Consider the following 19,273-nt stretch of genomic DNA (forward strand, 5'->3'; position numbering starts at 1 on the left):
TAAAGGAATGGATAAAGAAGATGTGGTATATATATACACAATGAAATACTACTCATCCATAAAAAAGAATGAAATTTTGCCATTTGCAGCAACATGGATGGACTTACAATGCATTATGCTAAGTGAAATAAGTCAGACAGAAAAAGAAAAATACTGTATGATATCGCTTATATGGGGAATCTAAAAAAAATATAACAGGGCTTCCCTGGTGGCGCAGTGGTTGAGAATCTGCCTGCCAATGCAGGGGACACGGGTTCGAGCCCTAGTCTGGGAAGATCCCACATGCCGCGGAGCAACTAGGCCCGTGAGCCACAACTACTCAGCCTGCGCGTCTGGAGCTTGTGGTCCGCAACAAGAGAGGCCGCGACAGTGAGAGGCCCACGCACCACGATGAAGAGAGGCCCCCGTTCGCCACAACTAGAGAAAGCCCTTGCACAGAAACGAAGACCCAACACAGCCAAAAATAAATAAATAAATAAAAATTTAAAAAATATAATAAACTAGTGAATATAATAAAAAAGAAGCAGACTCACAGATATAGAGAACAAACCAGTGGTTACCAAGGGGGAGAGGGAAGGAGGAAGGGTCAAGATAGGAGGAGGGGATTAAGAGGTACAAATTATTAGGTTTAAAATAAGCTACACGGATATATTGTACAACACAGGGAATATAGCAAATAATTTGTAATAACTATAAATGGAGTATAACCTTTAAAACTTGCAAATTACCATATTGTGCACCTATGATTTATATAATATTATACATCAACTATACTTCAAGCAAAAAGAAAAGCAAGGAGATGATCACAAAAGCAGATGGAAGTTAACTCCGGAGGAGGGTTTGGGGGGAGAAGTTATGATCAAGAAAGGGCTTGAGAGTGGCATGGTCATATACACACTACCAAATGTAAAATAGATAGCTAGTGGGAAGCAGCCGCATAGCACAGGGAGATCAGCTCGGTGCTTTGCGACCACCTAGAGGGGTGGGTTAGGGAAGGTGAGAGGGAAACACAAGAGGGAGGGGATATGGGGATACATGTATACGTATAGCTGATTCACTTTGTGATACAGCAGAAACAAACACACCATTGTAAAGCAATTACACTCCAATAAAGATGTTAAAAAAATTAAAAAATAAAATAAAGGAATAGCTGGATGGGAAAAAAAAGAGAAGGGGCTTTTGGGGGCTTCTGGGGTCCTGGCTGGTGGTTACAGGAGTGTTTGCTTTGTAATTATTTGTCGAACTGGACATTTCTATTTTACGCACTTCTGTTTGTGTGTGTATTTCACAATAAAGAAAGAATGAAGGAGTACATGAATGAATAAACAGGAGTCTTCTGGGGGACCCTGGCCCCTCTGCTCTGCCCTACCCCTTCTGGCTCAGGGCTGGCACAGAGCATCACACAACTGCGCAGAAGACTGGGTGGTCCCCGCCCCTCCACACGGTGCTTTGAAGCTTCCCATCGGTGAGTGGGGCTGGGCTGGAGGAGTGGCTGGGGGCGGCTGCCATACCAGGCTCCCTGGCAACAATGTGGAGCTGGCTGGCCGGCTCTGCCCACCCCGCTGTGCGTCTGGATTGAGGCGCTTAGGCTGCGATGTGCTCTCAGCTAAGGGATTGGATTCCCTTATCTCTCGGGGGTCAGTCCCCTGTGGCGGGGCCTAATGTGAGAGCAGCAGACCTCAAGTAATGACTTGCCCGATAGGAATCAGCCCAGCTCCCCACGGCATTTACTCTCTGCCAGCTTCGGCGGCTTCTCACGCGGCTCAGCCTGAACCTGGGACAGAGGGGCTGGCTGGGCTGATGGGGAGGTGGGGAGCTGAGTCAGAGAAGCCGCCTCCGCCCTGTTGTGCCTGGGGAGGCAGAGAGTGGAAAGGCCTCCTAGTTCAGGAGCACGGAATCCTGCCCTCCAGGCTCAGAGGAAAAGGGTAAGACCTGTCACTCCAGACCTTGGCATCTCCATGCACAATTATAGGTGTCACTCGGCTTGGGCATGGCTGCAGCCTCTGTCTATATCCCTAAGATAGCCTTGTATCTGTCCTCCCACCTCCAATGTCCCTTTGCAAGCTTGGGTCAGTAGCAGATCACACACACAATAAACAGGACAGGGGTGTGTGCAAGGGCCAGTCGGGGTGGGTGGACAGACGGGGCTCACTCTGGCAGGAAGCAAGGTGAGGGGTGGGAAGGTAACAGCGTTACTTGGATGTATGGAAAATCAGACAACTTTGAGGCCATCCCCTGCAAGAAGAGTGGTTGGAGGGGCAGGGCGTAAGTGGGTGACTCGGATGGATGGACGCAGACAGATGGGGGAGTTCCTCTATGGCGGGAAGCCTACAAGGCAGCTTGGGGTCAGTGGGTGGCTTGGAGGGATGATCAGACAGACACACGGATCTGCCTCCTCCCTCTGGGAAGGCCTCACTCACTCTGCGGGAACCGGGGAGGGTTGTCGTTGACGTCGGTGACCACGATGGTGACAGTTGTGGAGCCGGAGAGGCCGCCCAGTTGGCCCGCCATGTCTGTGGCCTGGATCACCACCTCGTAGCGCTCCTGGCTCTCGCGGTCAAGGTCAGGCACGGCCGTCCGGATCACGCCTGTGGATGAGGGAGGGTGAGGCCAGGGATGCCCCCCTGCCAGCTGCCAGCTGATATGGAGACCCCTCCCCAGGCAGAGGCCGGGCTCGTTCAAGTTCAGGAGGGGAGCGGCTGACGCAGAAGACACGGATATGGCCGCTGTGCAGGCGTGGGGCCCAGCAGCCACCACACACACACACACACACACACACACACACACACACACGTGCTTCTATAGATGTGCTCACAGATAACGCACACAGATTCTATGCTACACACACACACGTGCTTTTATAGATATGCTCACAGATAACGCACACAGATTCTATGCTACACACACACACGTGCTTTTATAGATATGCTCACAGATAACTCACAGATTCTATGCTACACACACACACACACGTGCTTCTATAGATGTGCTCACAGATAACGCACACAGATTCTATGCTACACACACACTCACACACACACTACTCTTTCACACATACACATACACACAACTATCAGATTCACACATACACACTTTAAAACACACCTTCCCACACACTCGTACACATACACACACATTTATATACGCACATACTAACACACACTCTCAAACACACACACGCAACACAAAAGCAATAGAATATAGACTATTTGGTTTACTAAAAAGAGGCGTAGGGACTAGAACCAGGCACTGTGTGACCGCCTGGGCTACCGATCCCACTTTGGGGGCTTCGGTTTCCCCACGTGAGGGGGAACCTGCAATAATTCTCTGCATGAGCCTGGCCTGTGTCTGATTTGTCTCTGGGTCAGTGGCGCTCAGCCCAGAGCCAGGCCCGGAGCGGCAGCTCGGTAAGTGTTTAACAAAATGAACTGGACTCACACCTACCCTCAAACACACTCACCTTGGAGTCACACTTACGTGCACACAAACACTGATATGTCTCACACACTTACGCACTACATATGTAACACACATGAGGTCACATGCACACGCATAGCTACTGCGCACACTTATTCCCCCCCGCACACCCCCCACGATTAAATCATCTCCCTGCCCTGGGGGTCCCAGCCCCTTCCTCTCAGGCCTGGCCCTAGATTCTCTGTCCAGGCACCAGCTAATCGCTAATCAGACAATCCTTCAAGCTGTTAACGGAAGCAGGGGGAGGGGCGGCAGGAGTCGGGGTGGCCACAAGATTGATCCTGTGCAGGGGAAGGCTGGGCTTCTTGTCTCCCTGCCAGTGGGAGACCAGGGGGGAGGGGGAAGTGGATGAGCCATTCAGAGCCTCCCCCTCCTACCCCCAACCCCCTCCAACGTGCGAGCACCAGTGGTGACAGGTGGTGCCCAGGGCCTGAGCGCCAGGTGGAGTCACGCACCAGCAGCCCCATGATGTGCCCCATAATACCCAATCTCTCACTCCTGACGTCCCCAGACAGCCTCTAGATGCCAATAAAGGCAACGGAATGGGAGGAGAGGCTGGAGTGTGAGTGTGTGTGTGTGTGTGTGTGTGTGTGTGTGTGTGTGTGTATAGCTGGGGGAGCCAGGGGTGGGCACCTAGGGGGTGACCCTGCTTTTGAGGGATCCCATGGAGATATGGAAAGTGTAGTCTGTCTAATCAGGGGTCATACAGACTCTCTATCAGAAGCCTTCAAGACTCCTCAGTAAGCTCTCTCTTGACCCCTCCTCAGCCGGGACTGGTCTTTCCAAGGGCAGGGGAGACTTGGAAGCAGACGAACTTGGGATAAATCCCAGATCTGCCGTTTGTTGATCATGTGATCTTGAGCAAACCCCTTCACCTCTCTGAACCTCAGTTTCCTTATCTGTAAAATGGGACAGTCACAATACCTCCCTAAAGAACAAGATTCTCCAACTTGGTACCATGGACATTTGGGGCAGGATAATTCCATCCACTAGATGCTGGCAGCAGCACCCTCCCTGCCCAACCCTAGTTCCAGACACTGTCAAATGGTCCCTGGGGACAAAATCGGTTGAGAACCACTGGCTCAGAGTTTCATCTCATGAGGACTGCATGTGACAATAACAACAATAACTGACCCTGACGTGCATCTGAGTGAACTGCCTCATTTGATCTTCTCAACACCCCTAGGAGGAAGGTGCTTTGATTATACCCAGTTTACAGATAAGGAGGTGGAGGCACAGAGAGGTTAAGTACTGGCCCAAGGTCACACATGTAGAAAGCGCACAGTCAGGATTCCAGCAGGCACTCTGGGGCCAGAATCCATGCTGTGGACTGCTCTGCTGGACCACTGTAAGGACGGAGGGTCCCTGCCCAGCCTGCCTGGTGTCCCCCCTCCCGCCCACCACCAGGTACAAGGGGAGAGCCCAGGCCTCTGACAGAGAAATGCTGTTTATGTGGTCCTGTCTCAGCTCATGAGACAGCCCCCGTGCTCGTCTCAGTCCTAATCAGGCAAGACATGCTTCCAATCACGCGGCAGGCCCCTTGTTCCTTCCCCCTGGTGCCGCACCTCAACACTGGGATTGTCAGAGGGATGCCCTTCTAGGGATGAGGATGGGGCCCAAGGCCTTGGCTGGTCTCTTAGCTGAGTGTTTGCAGTCCTGGACAGCAGGGGCTGTACTGGGAATGTGGGCCTGTCATGTCCTCTCCCCTGGGGGGCTGGAAGGAGAGAAACAGCAGAAAGGGAAAAGAGAGGAGAGGAAGAAGGATGAAGGTGGCAGAGAGGGAAGAAGAGAGAGAGAAGAGACAGACAGACAGAAGGCAATCTAGTGAGCGTTAGAGGGGAAAGAGACAGAGAGCCACGCACTCAGAGGCAAAGTGGAAGGGAAAGGAGGGGAGGAGAGGGAAAGGGAGACCCACAGAGACAGAAAAAGAGAGAAAGAGGGGAGCAGTAAAGCCAGAGAGAAATACACACACGCAGGAGGAGGCAGTAAGACAGAGATCCACAGAGAGACAGAGACCTGGAGAGAAACAGAAAGAGAGAAAGAGGGGGAGAAAGCAAGACGAAGAACAGCAAGGGCAGCGTGAACAGAGCTTCTCAGGGACACCAGAGAGGCAGACGGACAGCAAGGGGTGGAGAAAGAGGGTGGGAGGGAGGAAGGAGAGGGTAGACAGATGGACTGACGGGGGAGTGATCACTGGGCCAGAGACGTGGTAGAGGGCTCCCGGTGTGAGCCAGGCAGAAAGGCAGGAGGGGTGCGGGCCAGTTGAACACTTACTACGTGCTAAGCTTTGTGCATGTCATTTACACCTAGGATCTCACTGATGCGGACGCTGGTGATGGGATCGGGGCCGCTGTACATCTATGAGCTTGTGGACCAGAAGCTCAGTGACCCTCACTCTGAGTGGGGCTCGGAGCAGGGGTCTGGCTGAGGTGTACCCCTGTGGGTGAGGAGCCATGCTTATGTGGCCGGCCTCCTTGCTGCCCTGTCACTTCCAGCTCCAGGGGAACTGGGGACACTGAAGTCTTCTTACCTGGAAACAGGTAAACAGTGTGTGATTAGATGCCATCTCTGGGCAACTAGGAGGTTGGTACCCTGAGGCCATGCTGTCTCTGGACCCTGTTCCTGGGGTCACACCCAGTGATAGGTTGCTATGGTGATAGCTCCTGATGAAGTGTGCCTGCTGGGATCCACATCCTTGGGTCATCCCCTTCCACACTGACTCTGGCCTTGGCCGTGCGTGCGACTTGCTTTGGCTAATGGGACGTTAGCAAGTGTGACAAAAGCAGAGGCTTGATCAGCCCTTGTGCACTGGGGCTCGTCCTCTTGGAACCCTGAGACCACTGTGCTGTGAAGAAGGCCAGGATGAAAGGCCATGTGGCAGGCCGAGGCATGCCAGCTGTCCTAGCCGAACTGCCGGCTGACTGTTGCCATGGGAGTGACCCCAGCAAAAGAATTGCCCATCCAACCCACAGAATTGTGACACATAATAAATCGGTTTTGTTTACGCCACCGTGTTTGGGGACGGTTTGTCATATAGCGGTAGATAGGTTAACAGAGAAATCGAGCTCCCTAGGCCATCCCTCTTTGGGGCTCACTCACACAGCTGCGTTTCACTGCAGGGTCATCTGGCTGGAAGGTCCAAGATAGCCTCATGTACCTGCCAGGCGGTTGACCCTGGCTATTGGCCAGGCCTCTCTCGTCCTCCATTGAGCTGGGCTGGCTTCCCTATATGGTAGTCTCAGGCCCATGTTCCAAGAGAGAAGAGTGAAAACTGCAAGGTCTCTTAAGGCCTAATCAGGGAATTTGCAGAACATCACTTCTGCTACATTCTATTGGCCCAAAGCAAGTCATAAGGTGGCCTAGATTCAAAGGGCAGGGAAATAGACCCCTCCTCTCCCCAGCACAGTCACTTTACCAAGAGGCAGTTCAGGGATGGCAGGAACTGATGGCATATTTTGCTATCTACTCTGTTCCACTTCCCACTCCTGATGCTGGGAGAAGCATATTGCAGGCTGGTGCCCTCCTGGGGGGCCTGGGGGAAAATTCCCAAATCAGCTGATAAAGTTGTTCTTAAACCATCTGGCTCTGAAGATTCACTCACTGACCCATTTATTAGACCCTTACTGAGGGCCTACTATGTGCCAGGGCTGCACAGAGTCAGATAAGAGGCACTTTGGGATTCTGAAGGACTTTGGAGTCAGACAGGTATGGATTCAAGCCTTCTTTCCACCATTTATACGTTATCTGACCTCGGGTAAGTTCTTAACTCTCTCTGAGCCTCAGTTTCCTATTCAGTCAAATGGGGATACCCAGTTGGAAGGGCTGTTAAGAGGGTTAAATGAGACAAAGCTTCCAGCAGCAGGTCCCACATTTTGGAGATGCCTTGATGACTCCCCCTCCTCAAGTCCTGGGTTGAGGACCTCATAAATCAGTTCCACAAGGGCCGAGATTCATGCTGGTCTTGTCCATCCATCATCTTATCTATAGGGTCCGGCATATAGTAGGTGTTCGATAAACATTTTGACTTACTGACCTACAACCATAGACCCTCTGCCCACCTCTCGCAGCCTGGGTGTAGTTGTCTCTTTGTATTTGGCTTCTCTGTTGGAACAAAAGCACCGTGAAGGCAGAAACCAGATCTAGTACATCACCCTGATCAGGATCTGGTACTTACAAAGGTTAGTTTCATTCCCTCCCAGGAAAAGCAAACATCTCTGGCTCAATTGAGAATTGTCAGCAGATATCTTGGAGTCTCTGAGAGAGAGAGGCTTTCTATTCTTGCTGGGGTGGTGGTGAGCGGGGGCTGGTAATGAGAACCCGGCCCCAGCAACCCACAGCCTTGTCCTCAGCAGTTGCCCCAGTTCCAGCTGTTGTTCTCCCCACCCCCGCCGTCCCCTCCAAATGCTGCAGAAGGGGCCCTGGAGCCCAAGCGACGCCTCATCAGCCCGCAAATGCCATCCCTGTTTTCCCTGTTGGGGGTCTACGGGCAGGCCTGGCCTTTAAAACACACAAGTTAATTCCTCCTCTGGCACGAGCCTCGTGGCGCCCCGCCTTCTCCCCTCCCTCACACCTTCCTCACAGGCCCTGTTCCGGCTCTGCCCCCTGCTATCTGCACAGCGAGAACAGACTGTACCTCGCAGCAGCCGCTAAATATAGACCCGCATGAGCGGAATATTCCTGGCTGGGGAAATGGAGCTGGGGCTGGAAATGGCACCAGGGTGGCTCCTACCATGGGGCCGAAGGAAAGGGGAGGAAAAATCGGGTCCTTCCTGGGCAATGTCTACAAAGACCCTTCCAAACAGAGAAAGTTGAAGGACCCTAGAAACAAGGACCCTGTTTGTGTTTCTTCACTTACCTTGCCTGGTGCCCACTTTCTGGCTTCTTGAGAACTGTTTCTGCCCTCCCAGGCTCCACGGCCTCCCACCTGCCACCCTCCTCCTGGCTCTCTGCAGTGGGGGATGTTCTTTCTTAGAACCTGGCCATCCTCCTCACTCTGGAGTCTGATGCTTCATCTGCCCACCCCTGCCACCTCCCAGACTCAGTCCTGGCCCTTCCCTTATTTCTGTGTTCTGTCTTTTCCTCCCCACCTTAAAGCTGATCAACTCTAAGGACTTCACCTCCTCAGGTTGAATGGACGAAGGCTTCACCATCATCCCCATCATCCCCCTGGTTTACGTTTATGTACCACGTATTGCACTGAGCATGTCAGTATCTCTCCTAGATACGAAGTGGCTCACACCCTCACTTCATTCAGGACTCAGTCCCAACATCACCTCCCCAGAAAGGCCTGTCCTGATTTCTTCTTCTAAGTCTACTCTCTTACCCTGTTTATGTGTTTTCCTAGCACTCATTGCTACTCCACATTATGTTGTATGTTTATGTGCTTATTTTCTGTATTTCCTACTTAAATAAAAGCTCCATGAGGGTAGGGTGTTGGGTTTCCCTGCTGCTGCCTTCCTAGAGCCTAGAGCAGAGCTGGGCACGTACAGGACTCAATAAAGAGTTGCTGAATGAATGAATGAACTCTCCCATTGGATCCTCACAACAATCATGTGAGATGAGTATTATTACCTCTGTTGTGTACATGGGGAAACCAAAGCTTAAAGAGGCTCAACCATTCCTGGAGCTTTAGGGCCATATTTCAGACGGCCCATCCTAGATGTTTCTTTCCTCCTCTTCTCTCATCTTAAAGCCAATATAGTTAAAATTGAATTAATTAGCTCTATATCAGATCCTGGAACACATTCAGTAATTCCTCTGTCCCTAGACAGTTTTCTTAATCTACGTTCCTCCTTCTGTTTCTGTAGGTGGTGCCCCTTCCCATCCTAGGTTCCAAAGTTAGGAACCCCCAGATTCCTCCCTGAATATAGTCCCGTACATGCATCCAGGCCTCCAAGGTTTGCCCTTTGCAGAATCTCACTGTCATCCCTCATTCTCCCTCCTCAGTATCTCAACTAACCCTCTCTACCAATCCCGTATCATCTCTGGCTCCCTAACTAGATGAAGCAGGTTAAGGAGTCTGGGTGGGTGCTGAGAAAGGGCGCAGGCTTTGGCTTTTGTCTTTCGGGGCTCTCTGCTGGGCACTCCAGGCTCCTGGGTCTCCCTGAATTCAGTTCCTGCCTCTGAGCCATGCTATACAGTGGCAGCCCCAGGGATCTTGTTAAAATGAAAACCTGAGCATGTCACTTCCCTGCTTAAAAGTCATCAATGAATCCACAGTGTTGGTGAGGGGGAAGAGAAACAGGCTCTCTCGTACTCGGGTCTTCAGGAGTGTAATCTGGTACATTTCCTCATCATCTATACAGATTCCAAACGCACTATGCTCTTTGACCCAGCTCTTCCACTTCCTGAAAATTATCCTGCAGATACATTCACACAAGCACAAAATGATCTATGTATGAGGTTATGCACTGTAACACTGCTCGTCGTAGAAAAAGATTGGAAACAGCGTAAGTGTCCATCAATAGGGGACTGGTGAAATAAATTTTAGTGTATCCACAACAGCTGTTAAATAAAAGAATGATGAAGCTCTTTATGTACCAATATGGAATAATCTGCAAGATGTATTGTTAAGCGAAAAAGGCAAGTGTGTGTTTATAGCTACCATTTGTGTAAAAAAAAAACACCAAATACATGTACCTATTTTCTTGTGCATGCATAGAATAGCTCTGGAAAGATACACAAGAAAATTACATTGGTTGCCTTGGGGATACAGACTGGGTGGCTGGGGGACTAGAGGGGGTGAAGAATTTCCACTAAATACAAATTTGGACTTTTTGAATTTTGAACCTTGAAATGTATTATCTATTTTAAAAAAAAAAAAACCTCAATACTTTTCAAGTGAATGAGTTCAAAGTCTCATAGGATATATATACCAAGTGGCTACCTTTGGGGCTGCAATTACTGGGGATGAGGGTGGGAAGCCCGTTCTTCCTTCCTTCCTTTGTCTCTTTTAAAAAACATTTCTTTACTGTTTGAATGTTTTCTAAAACGTATTGGTTTCACAAGGAGAAGAAAATAATGCGGATATTATGTGTAAGAGAATGCAATTATAGACTGGAATCCTCAACCTCTCCGCCTAAACAAAACAAACACACACAAAAACCCCAAACCTAAATCCATCAAACACCCTCCCACCCCACCACCCTTAGAATAAAATCCAAGTGCCTCAGCCCGCCTTACACGGGGCAGTCAGGCCCCTGCCAGCCTCTCTGCATTACCCCTCAACAAGCCTCTTCTCCAGTCCTGAGTTGCTTACAATTCCCCTCATGCCTCAGGCTGTTCTCCTCCTCCCAGTTTTGCGTACACCATGCCCTCTGCCTGGAATGCCCTTCTCTGAATCTCGGTCTGGCCAACATTTTCTCATCCTTTGGAGATTGCTGCTCCCGCCTCCAAGAAACTTGCATCCTAATTGCCCACACGGATGCCTGTCACCCTGCCCCCACTGAACTGTGAGCCCCATGAAAGCATTTGACGAACATTCCGTGGTGTCTGATGTCTCATCCCCTGCCTTCTCCAGTCCCTGGGACAGTGAGAGCACTGCCCTTGTCACCGGCAGCCGCTCCCAGCTGTGGGACCTTGAGTGAACCACTTCATCCCTCTGAGCCTCAGCCTCCTGCCTCTGTTCTCCCTGCCACTCTCACGAGGCCCCTCAGAGATGTACTCAGGTTCTAGCCTCAGAGTGAGTGACGTGGGGGACGGTGCGTGGGAGTGCTGCACCATTGCTTGGTGATGGGGGGGAGGGCAAGGAAGTCAAGAAGCCATCCTTCCCTAACGGTCTCGGCCTCGGTCTTCCCATCAGATCCTTAACAACTACCACCTGAACAGCTTTCACAACTGCCGAAAAGGTGCCTTCACCGGCCGACGGCCGTCCCCCCCTTACCCCCGGCCCCCAGCGACACTTATGACCATGACCGACCCCGTCTGGGCTGCGGACACGCCTGCCTCAGTTTAGCTCCAACGGCAAGAGGGGCCACTGAGTTCCGACCTCTGAAGTCCTTTCAGGGTGCCCATAGTGATAGCCTCCTGCCTTTTGGTTTCCTCACCAGTCTTGCATGCGCCCCCCACTCTATTTTTTTTTCTGCTCCTCGGTCCTTCTCTCTTCCTGCCTGGTCGCCCTCCCTCTCCGCGACCCTGGGGTCTCCTGGAGCCAGAAAGATGCCTCGGTGTCCTCTGTCCTAACCTCAGCACTGTTGGTGGGAACGCTGAGAGACTTCCGCCCGCCCCCTCCGGCCCCGCCCCTTACGCCACGCCTCTGGTTCCGCCCCGGCTCCGCCCCTTTGGCCTGGCCCCGCCCCTCACCGGTCTTGGGGTCCACGGTGAAGTGGCGCTCGCCATCCAGCACGCTGTACACCAGTCGAGCGCTGCTGCCGTACGTGGGGTCATCCGCATCCGAGGCCATCACCTGCATCACCGACGTGCCTGGGCCCAGGGGACCAAGCGAGACAGGGGTCAGCTGGGGCCGCTGTGCTCGTCCTCCCCATCGCTCCCCACTCCCAGAGAAGCTGGGAAAGGAGACCTAGGCCGGAGGTCATTGAAGCCAATCCCCTCACAGTCCTCATCCTCACATTAAGCCCCAACCCGCTTCCAGACCTGGGGCCTTCCCGGTGGCACAAGCATGACCATGCAGTCAGATCTGGATTCAAATCTCCCTTCGGTGGTTCCCAGCTGTAAAACTCTGGCAGGGGAAGACAGCCTCTCTTCATCTCAGTTTCCTCACCAGCAAAATGGGGACAGTCCTAGTCCTTGGTTCATGAGGGAACACATTTTAATCTCCCAGTGCAGAACTCAGAGCAGTATCTCAGTGGGTGGTGGAAATGGTTATTTTCACCAATTAAGGTCATCACAGAGTTACAGCTAACACTGGAAACCAGGCACTTTACTCCCAAAGCAGGGGTCCTTCTACCCATCCCAGCCCCTCCTGATTTCTCAAGGGAATTCTGCCTCCTTCCTCCCACATCCTAATCCCCCCACCCCCGCCATCCCGCCATGGGGATGTGCGGGCATCCCAGAAGGACAACCAAGTTCACTGGGGCTCAGGGTCAGTGTCTCTTGGGCCCCAGGCAGAAGAGCAGCGGCCAGCTTTCCCTTTGGAAGTAGCTGGCTGTGGGTCCTGGTGCCCTCCTCGCCCCTCCTCCCGGGTGCCCAGACAGTTCCCGCCCCCGACACACACACTTCTCCTCATGCTCTGCACGTAGGCTGCTGGGGAGAGTATAAATTGGATAAAAGTCCATCAAACAGCGGCAATTAAGTTATTGATTTTCGACGCTGCCTCATTAAACTGGGAGCTCCTCTCGGCCTGTCCCAGAGATGGCTCTAATTTGACATCATGTTCAATTTGACAAAAGCAGGGCTTGGGATGTGAGGCTGGACAGGGTGGGGGTGATGGAAGGGGTGGGCAAAGCTGTGTGGTCCATCCAAACCTTTCCAGATAGGAGGGTGTGAGATGCAAGACCCAAGAGGGAGTCTCGGGGGCTCAGGATAGGACCCAAGGGGGATGAGACTCAGACCTCACCTCAAGGAGATGCCCTCTTCTGGGTGCCCTGATGGTGAGGGGCTGGGGCCCAGGCCTCCTGAGGTTCTGGGTAGGGCCCTCCTGGTGGGTTGGGCTCTCTGGGCCAGCGGGGCGGCATGCTGGGGGGGTGACGCCAGTTCACTGCCTGGCTAATGAGTGAGGCTCTGCAAGCGCTACTGCAGCAATTCTGCTAAGCCCAGCCGGCCACCCGCCTCTCCCACCTCCAGCCCTCGATCACTCCAGACAGACACATGTATTTATTTTTCACTCTTTTGCATTTCTCATTTCCCTCTCCGTGTCCCCCCCGCCCCAGCCTCCTACACCGGCCCTGCAATGCGCCTCTCTCTTTGGAGGCTCCGGCTCCCTATCAACCATGTCAGAGTTGCCTGCAGAAGCTGGGGAAGAGGTTTGGGCAAGCCCCCTCCTTCTTGATGCTTGGTACTCAGGGGTCTCCTATTCAGGGCAAGGGCATGATCCTAGGCGCCTCCGCTTAAACAGAGAGAGGAGAAAGAAATAAACCCTATTGAGCACTCACTACATGCCTAGCTTCACCAGCCACTTAAATCCATCACCTCTAATTCTCATAGCATCTCTGAGAGGCAGAGTGGGCCCCTCTAAATTACAGGTGAGGAAAGAGGTCAAACAGGGGAAAAGACTCGACTGAGGGCAAAGGCTGAGGAAGTGGTGGGATTTGAACCCAGGACTCTCTAAGGCCAAAGTCCTCTGGGAGCCAGAGTCAGCACACACACACACACACAGTGACTCTGGATGGTGGCCTGGTGTACTGAATCACAATCAGTGACTCTGCCGCTTATTAGAAGTTTGGCCTTGGGCCTGTCATGAGCCCCATTTTTGCCTCAATTTCCGCATTTGTGAAATGAGGGTGAGAGTACCACCAAACTCCTGGGATTGGTTTCAGAATTCAAATAGGCTTCTGTATTCAGCACCGAGGACAGTGCCCATCCCACGCTAAGAACTCACTAAACGCAGGTTGCTGTCCTCTCAGCGGACGCTGCATGCCTGTATACAACGGCTCAATCAAGCCTCCCTCACAGACGCACTGAAATGAGAGACGATACATAAAGCATCAGGCTCACGGTGGGTGCTCAGTAACTAGTAGCTGTTGTAACAGTTATGCGAGAGGGTCTCCCTGTCACTCTCCTCTCCCCCTCTCCCCCTCTCCCCCTGGGCAAGGCACAGGGCCGGGCTGAGTGACTCCCCAGGGACAAGGATGAGCGCTCTCTCTCTCTCTATCCCTGGCTGCATCGCTGGGACTCCCGCGGGGATGATGGAATCATTTCCCCGATCTGGGATTCCTTATTGCAGCCATCACAGTTAATGCCGACACGTGGGGATGGCAAAGGGTCAGTGATTCACCACTGATTCCCCAAGGCCCCACATGCCCTCCCACCTTCTTCACAAGTCAGCAGCTCCCCAGAATCCGCAGACAAAAGGGTGCCAGGCTTGTGGCTGCTGTAGGACCACCTTGGGCCGTGCCCCTAAGTTCAGCAGTTTGCATTTCGCAATGCGCCATCACGGCCATTCTCTCCTTCAGTCCTCACACCAATTCTCTGATGTAGATGCAGGGGCGTGCCGGCACGTGTTTAACCACCGGCTCTGGGGGATGGAGGGGTAGGGAGGAAATCCCTGCTTTGTAGCGTTTGCTGATTCCTACGGTGTAAACACTCTCACCGTGGCCAATTTCATGCTATGAATGTGGCATCAAGTGGTTCATAAAACTCCTGAAAATCAATACTTGGCTCTCAGGAGCTGATACGAGCCGACTCCAGAGCAATCCTGCATCAATTCCATTTTACAGATGAGGAAACTGCCACACACAGTGAAGGGTGACAATGTAAATTAATAATGAAACCCATTATTATATGCCCTTATTCAATGATAATGATCGATTAGGTTTATTAAATAACTTCTTTGTGATACATACTATAATAAGCCCTTTATGTATAGCATCTCATTGAATTCATATAATAGAACCTTGAAGTAAGCTCTATTAAGATTTCCACTTTGCAGACGAGGAAACGGAGGCTGAGTGATGTTTAGTAATGAACCCCTTTTGCCTCAATTTCATCATTTGTGACATGGGGGTAATATTACTACCAAGCTCTCAGGATCGCTGTGAGAACTCAAATAGATTTCCTTGTTCAGCAGCAAGGACAGCCCCTGGCTAAATTCATCTGGCAAGGAAACAGGAGAGGCAGGATTCAAACCCAGGTCGATCTGATGTCAAAACACACATATACCTTGCCTTATAAGGTTGTAGGAGAGGGGATCAGTAGGAGAAGTAGATAGGCAAATGAGAGAAGAGTCAAAGAAAGGAGAGTGAGGGAAGAGCAGAGGAACAGCAAGGAATTGGGCTCAGGATTCTCGCTCTCTGGCAGCTGGTTCAAGCCCAGACTTCCATTAGCAGGGATGGGATTGGCTAGAATGAGCCATTTGCTGTCCATGGTGCTGCCACCCAGTCCTGCTACGCGGGATCAAGGGCCTAATTCCAGGCTGGCATAGGAAGGGTTGCCCAAAGGATTCTCGGGTAAACAGTATCTCAGAGCCCAGGGCTCCATGTGGAATGTTGGCTATGAAAAGGCTGGTCCTTGGAGAGCACAGAAACCAGTGGTTCTCAACCTGGCTGCACATTAGAATCTCTTAGGAGCTTTAAAGTAAAACTGATGCTGAGCCCCCATCCCAGACCAATTTAATAGAGCTCTCTTGGGGTGGAGCACAGGCAAGGGGATTTTAAAAGCTCCTGCAGTGATTCTGAAGTGCATTCCAGACTGAGAACTGATGCCCCAGCCTTTGATTGAACTGATGAGCAAACTGAGTCACAGAGAGGCTCAATGACCTTCCCAAGATTAGGTTATTAGTAAGTGGTAGGAAAAGATTCAAACCCACAACACTGTAGCCAGCATGTCACCCTCCTGGACTCACTGTGCCTGTACTGAGACCGGCACCCAGAAGGAAGCAGCAAGGATGACACAAGCCACCAAATCAGCATGAGAAGTTGGACACTCCTACAAAGAGATGCCCCTCACAACTTCATGGAGACTGGGTGGACTTTGGCATCAGAGAGTCCTGGGTTCAAATCCCACCACTTCCTCACTCTGTACCCTCAATCAAGTCTTTCCCCCTGTTTGACCTGTTTCCTCACTGGTAATTTAGAGGGGCCCACTCTGCCTCTCAGAGGTGCTATGGGAATTAGAGATGATGGATTTAAGTGCCTGGTGAAGCCAGGCATGTAGTAGGTGCTCAATAAGAGTTTATTCCTTTCTCCTCTCTCTGTACGGTCAGAAGATCTCTGGGTCTGTGTCCTTGGCCCTGCGCAGGAGACCCGTGGGTACCAGTATCAGGAAGGAGGGGGCTTGCCCACTCCTCATTTCTAGTTTATCTGTTTTCTGACACGGTTTGTCATGGGGCCAGAACTGGAATCCATGCTCTGGCTCCCAGGCCAGAATTCTTTCCCTTCTTGTCCCTTTAACCCTTGCTGTCTGTGAAATCCAACGGAAGCTCAAAATTGGGCCCCAGGACCTCCAGCTGCTCAGGGAGAAGGTGGTGTCATGTGGAGTGGATGTCAGGGATTGAAGACAAATTCTCATTCCAGCCCTCTCCTTGGCTCTCTGTGTGGCGGTGGGAAAACTACTCGGCCTGACTGGGCCTCAGTTCCCCTTCCGTAAAATGGAGACAACACTTTACCCTTCCTTTCTCCTGGGTGAGGGATACCCCTTAATAAGATGAAGGAGATGAAACGCTCTGGAAAAGAACAGAGTCCTCAACTGAGGTGACCAAGTGTCATGATTATGAAGATGTTTGTAATTATTATCATCCTGCCTCTTCCCTACCTCCCCTTGCCTCCCTGCTGGGCCTGGGGAAACCCTTGGCTCCCATTATCTTCTCAAACATTTATGAAACATGAGTCCCACCCCCTGCTGCTGCCGAAACTGTATGGAATGCTTTCTATTAAAAATTAAAAACCACTTGTCAAGTCCCTGGGAACATTCAGATTACACAGGAAACAAGCCCCTTCTCAAACTGCCCCCCTCACCACGCCCCTCCCAACTCCCTCTTTGCTCATCACTTACAATGCCAGCTTACTGGACTGGCCTCAACCGCACTTCCGGCTGCCCACCCAAGTCAGCCTAATGTAGACGAATGATACACAGGAGATTCAGGAAAGTGGCTGCACAGGAAGGGGAGGTCGGAGGATAGAGGGGGAGGAGGCAGGTCCAGAGACAAGTGACAGAGAAGGAGGCATAGAGAGATGGAGCAAGAAAATGGGTCAGAGACAGAGAAACAAGGGACAGAGGGACAGAGATGCAGAGAGATGGACAGAGAGAAAGTGAGAAAAACAGAGGTACCCAGACACATAGGGAGAAATTAGGATAGAGACAGAGAGATGAGGGTAAGAGAGGCAGAGATATAGAGAGAGACAAAGAGAGAGAGAGTGGGACAGAAAGAGGTAGCCACGGACTCACCCAGGCAGGCAACACTTGAGTGTGTGTGTGGATCTCATCTGTCCCCCTGAGAGAAGGGACTCCCCTACTATCCCTAACTGAGTCCCATAGGCTCTTCTATCCTCTCCACATTTAAACGGGGCCCTCTGTGGAGTAGTCCGGTCACCATGTTTGTTCGGGACAGCAACATTCTAAGTTTCTGCAGTAGCATCCCTCTGCCAGTTGCAGAAAGCAAACAGTTTTGGCTTATAATTCAGTTCCATTCAGTCACCCAATATCTACGGAGCACCTACTATGTGTTAGACCCTTGAGGGCAGGACGGTAGATTTGTCACCTTTGTGCCCACTGCCACGCAGGCACAGGGCCTAGCATAGCGAGGGTGCTCGTGTTCGCTGAGTGATTTGTTGATGGAAAAGACAAAGAAAGATATGGGGCCGACTCCTGAGGGCCAGGGCCTCTGTTCTTCTCTGACACCTCTCTCCACCAGAAACCTCCTGTCCCACTTCTCCCCATCCTGGGTGGTGAGAGCCAGTGCCGTTGCTAGGCAAGGAGATATTGCACATATAGATCTTCCTGGACTTTAATTAAAAACATCTTTAGAAGTTGTCTCTGCAGAGGCCAGCGAATGATTCCTGGCTTGGGCCTGAGGGCTGTTGAGCCACACTCTCTCCAGCTGCAGATGGGACAATCGGAAGCTCCCAGCCAGCCACTGCCCTCCCTGAATGAGGCCCCTGGGGAGCACACTGCCTCCTGCCTTCCTCCTTTCCTCTCTGTCGCCATCCTCCCAAGCATGGGACCTGGGAATCAGATAGTGTGCCCTCCCGATTTTATTTCCCCTCCTCTCTTGAGCCTCAGTTTCCTCATCTGTAAAATGGGGGTATCAACACTTAACCCAAGAGAGTTCCTGGGAGGATGAAATGAGATTAGGGATGTGAAAGTGTTTTGCAAGCTGTAAAGTCCTGTGCACACTAAAGGGATGGTTGTGACTGTTTCCCATGTACACAGAGCCAAGTAGTTTAGGTTCTGATTCCAGGTTCTGGGTCTGGTTCCGGCTCCAGCTCTTAGTATGGAACCTCAGGCAAGTTACTTTATCTCTCTCTGCATTTATCTCCTCATTGGTAAAATGAGGATAGAAATACCTGCCCTGCTTATTCCACAGGACTGTGAGAATAAACAGAAATAGCTTTGTGAAAGCAGTGTTGGCCGATAGCTATTATTTAGTGAATGTCCCAAGAAGTGCAGACTGTACTACGAAAGTCTTTTTTCCATCTATTAAAGATGCTGCTCACAGAAGGGACTGGAATCCATGGGAAAGCAGCTGTGGCAGGGCCCCTGCCCGTTTCGACAGTCTGTTGAGCCCCAATCCCATGGTCCAGTAATGCCCATCCTACGGTATATGTACCACCACATACACGTTCTCCTTCACCACATTCTCCTTCCTTTGCTCCCAGCAGACATCACTAATCAACTGTGGCATTCTTTTCTGCTGAGCCCAAATGAGACCTCAGACTCCTCAACACAGCCCTACAGTCACTACCAGTCGATCAGAGTTGGCACCACAGATGAAACTGATCTGCTACCACTTTGAGGTCAGTGGCAGTATCTTGCTTATCTTTGTATCCCCACATACCTAGCAGTGACACGTACAGGAAAAAAAAGAAAAAGTGACATGTACACAGTAGGAACTATTATGTATTTACTGAATTAAACCAACTGCTTATTTTTCTATCCCCTTGGGGCTACATACATATATAAAGTAGGTGCTAATAAGTGTTTGCTTAGTTGGGTGATTCATCTTTGCAACCCCTCCAGAGCCAAG

The 19,273-nt window shown here is 51.4% G+C and overlaps 1 protein-coding gene across 1 annotated transcript in view; it reads right to left on the bottom strand.

The window, feature by feature from the left end:
- CDH22 (cadherin 22) overlaps positions 1-19,273 on the bottom strand; it is a 72,431-nt gene that overhangs the window by 35,273 nt on the left and 17,885 nt on the right. Inside the window, exons 3-4 of the mRNA XM_022564956.3 lie at positions 11,779-11,898; positions 2,421-2,588 (exon numbers count right to left, since the gene is read on the bottom strand). Coding sequence (XP_022420664.2) covers positions 2,421-2,588; positions 11,779-11,898 — 288 coding nt within the window. The remainder of the gene's footprint in view (positions 1-2,420; positions 2,589-11,778; positions 11,899-19,273) is intronic.

This window comes from Delphinapterus leucas, chromosome 15 (assembly GCF_059928025.1).
Source record: "Delphinapterus leucas isolate spDelLeu-1000000601 "Yukka" chromosome 15, BTC_Dleu_Yukka2, whole genome shotgun sequence".
Lineage (NCBI taxonomy): Eukaryota > Metazoa > Chordata > Mammalia > Artiodactyla > Monodontidae > Delphinapterus > Delphinapterus leucas.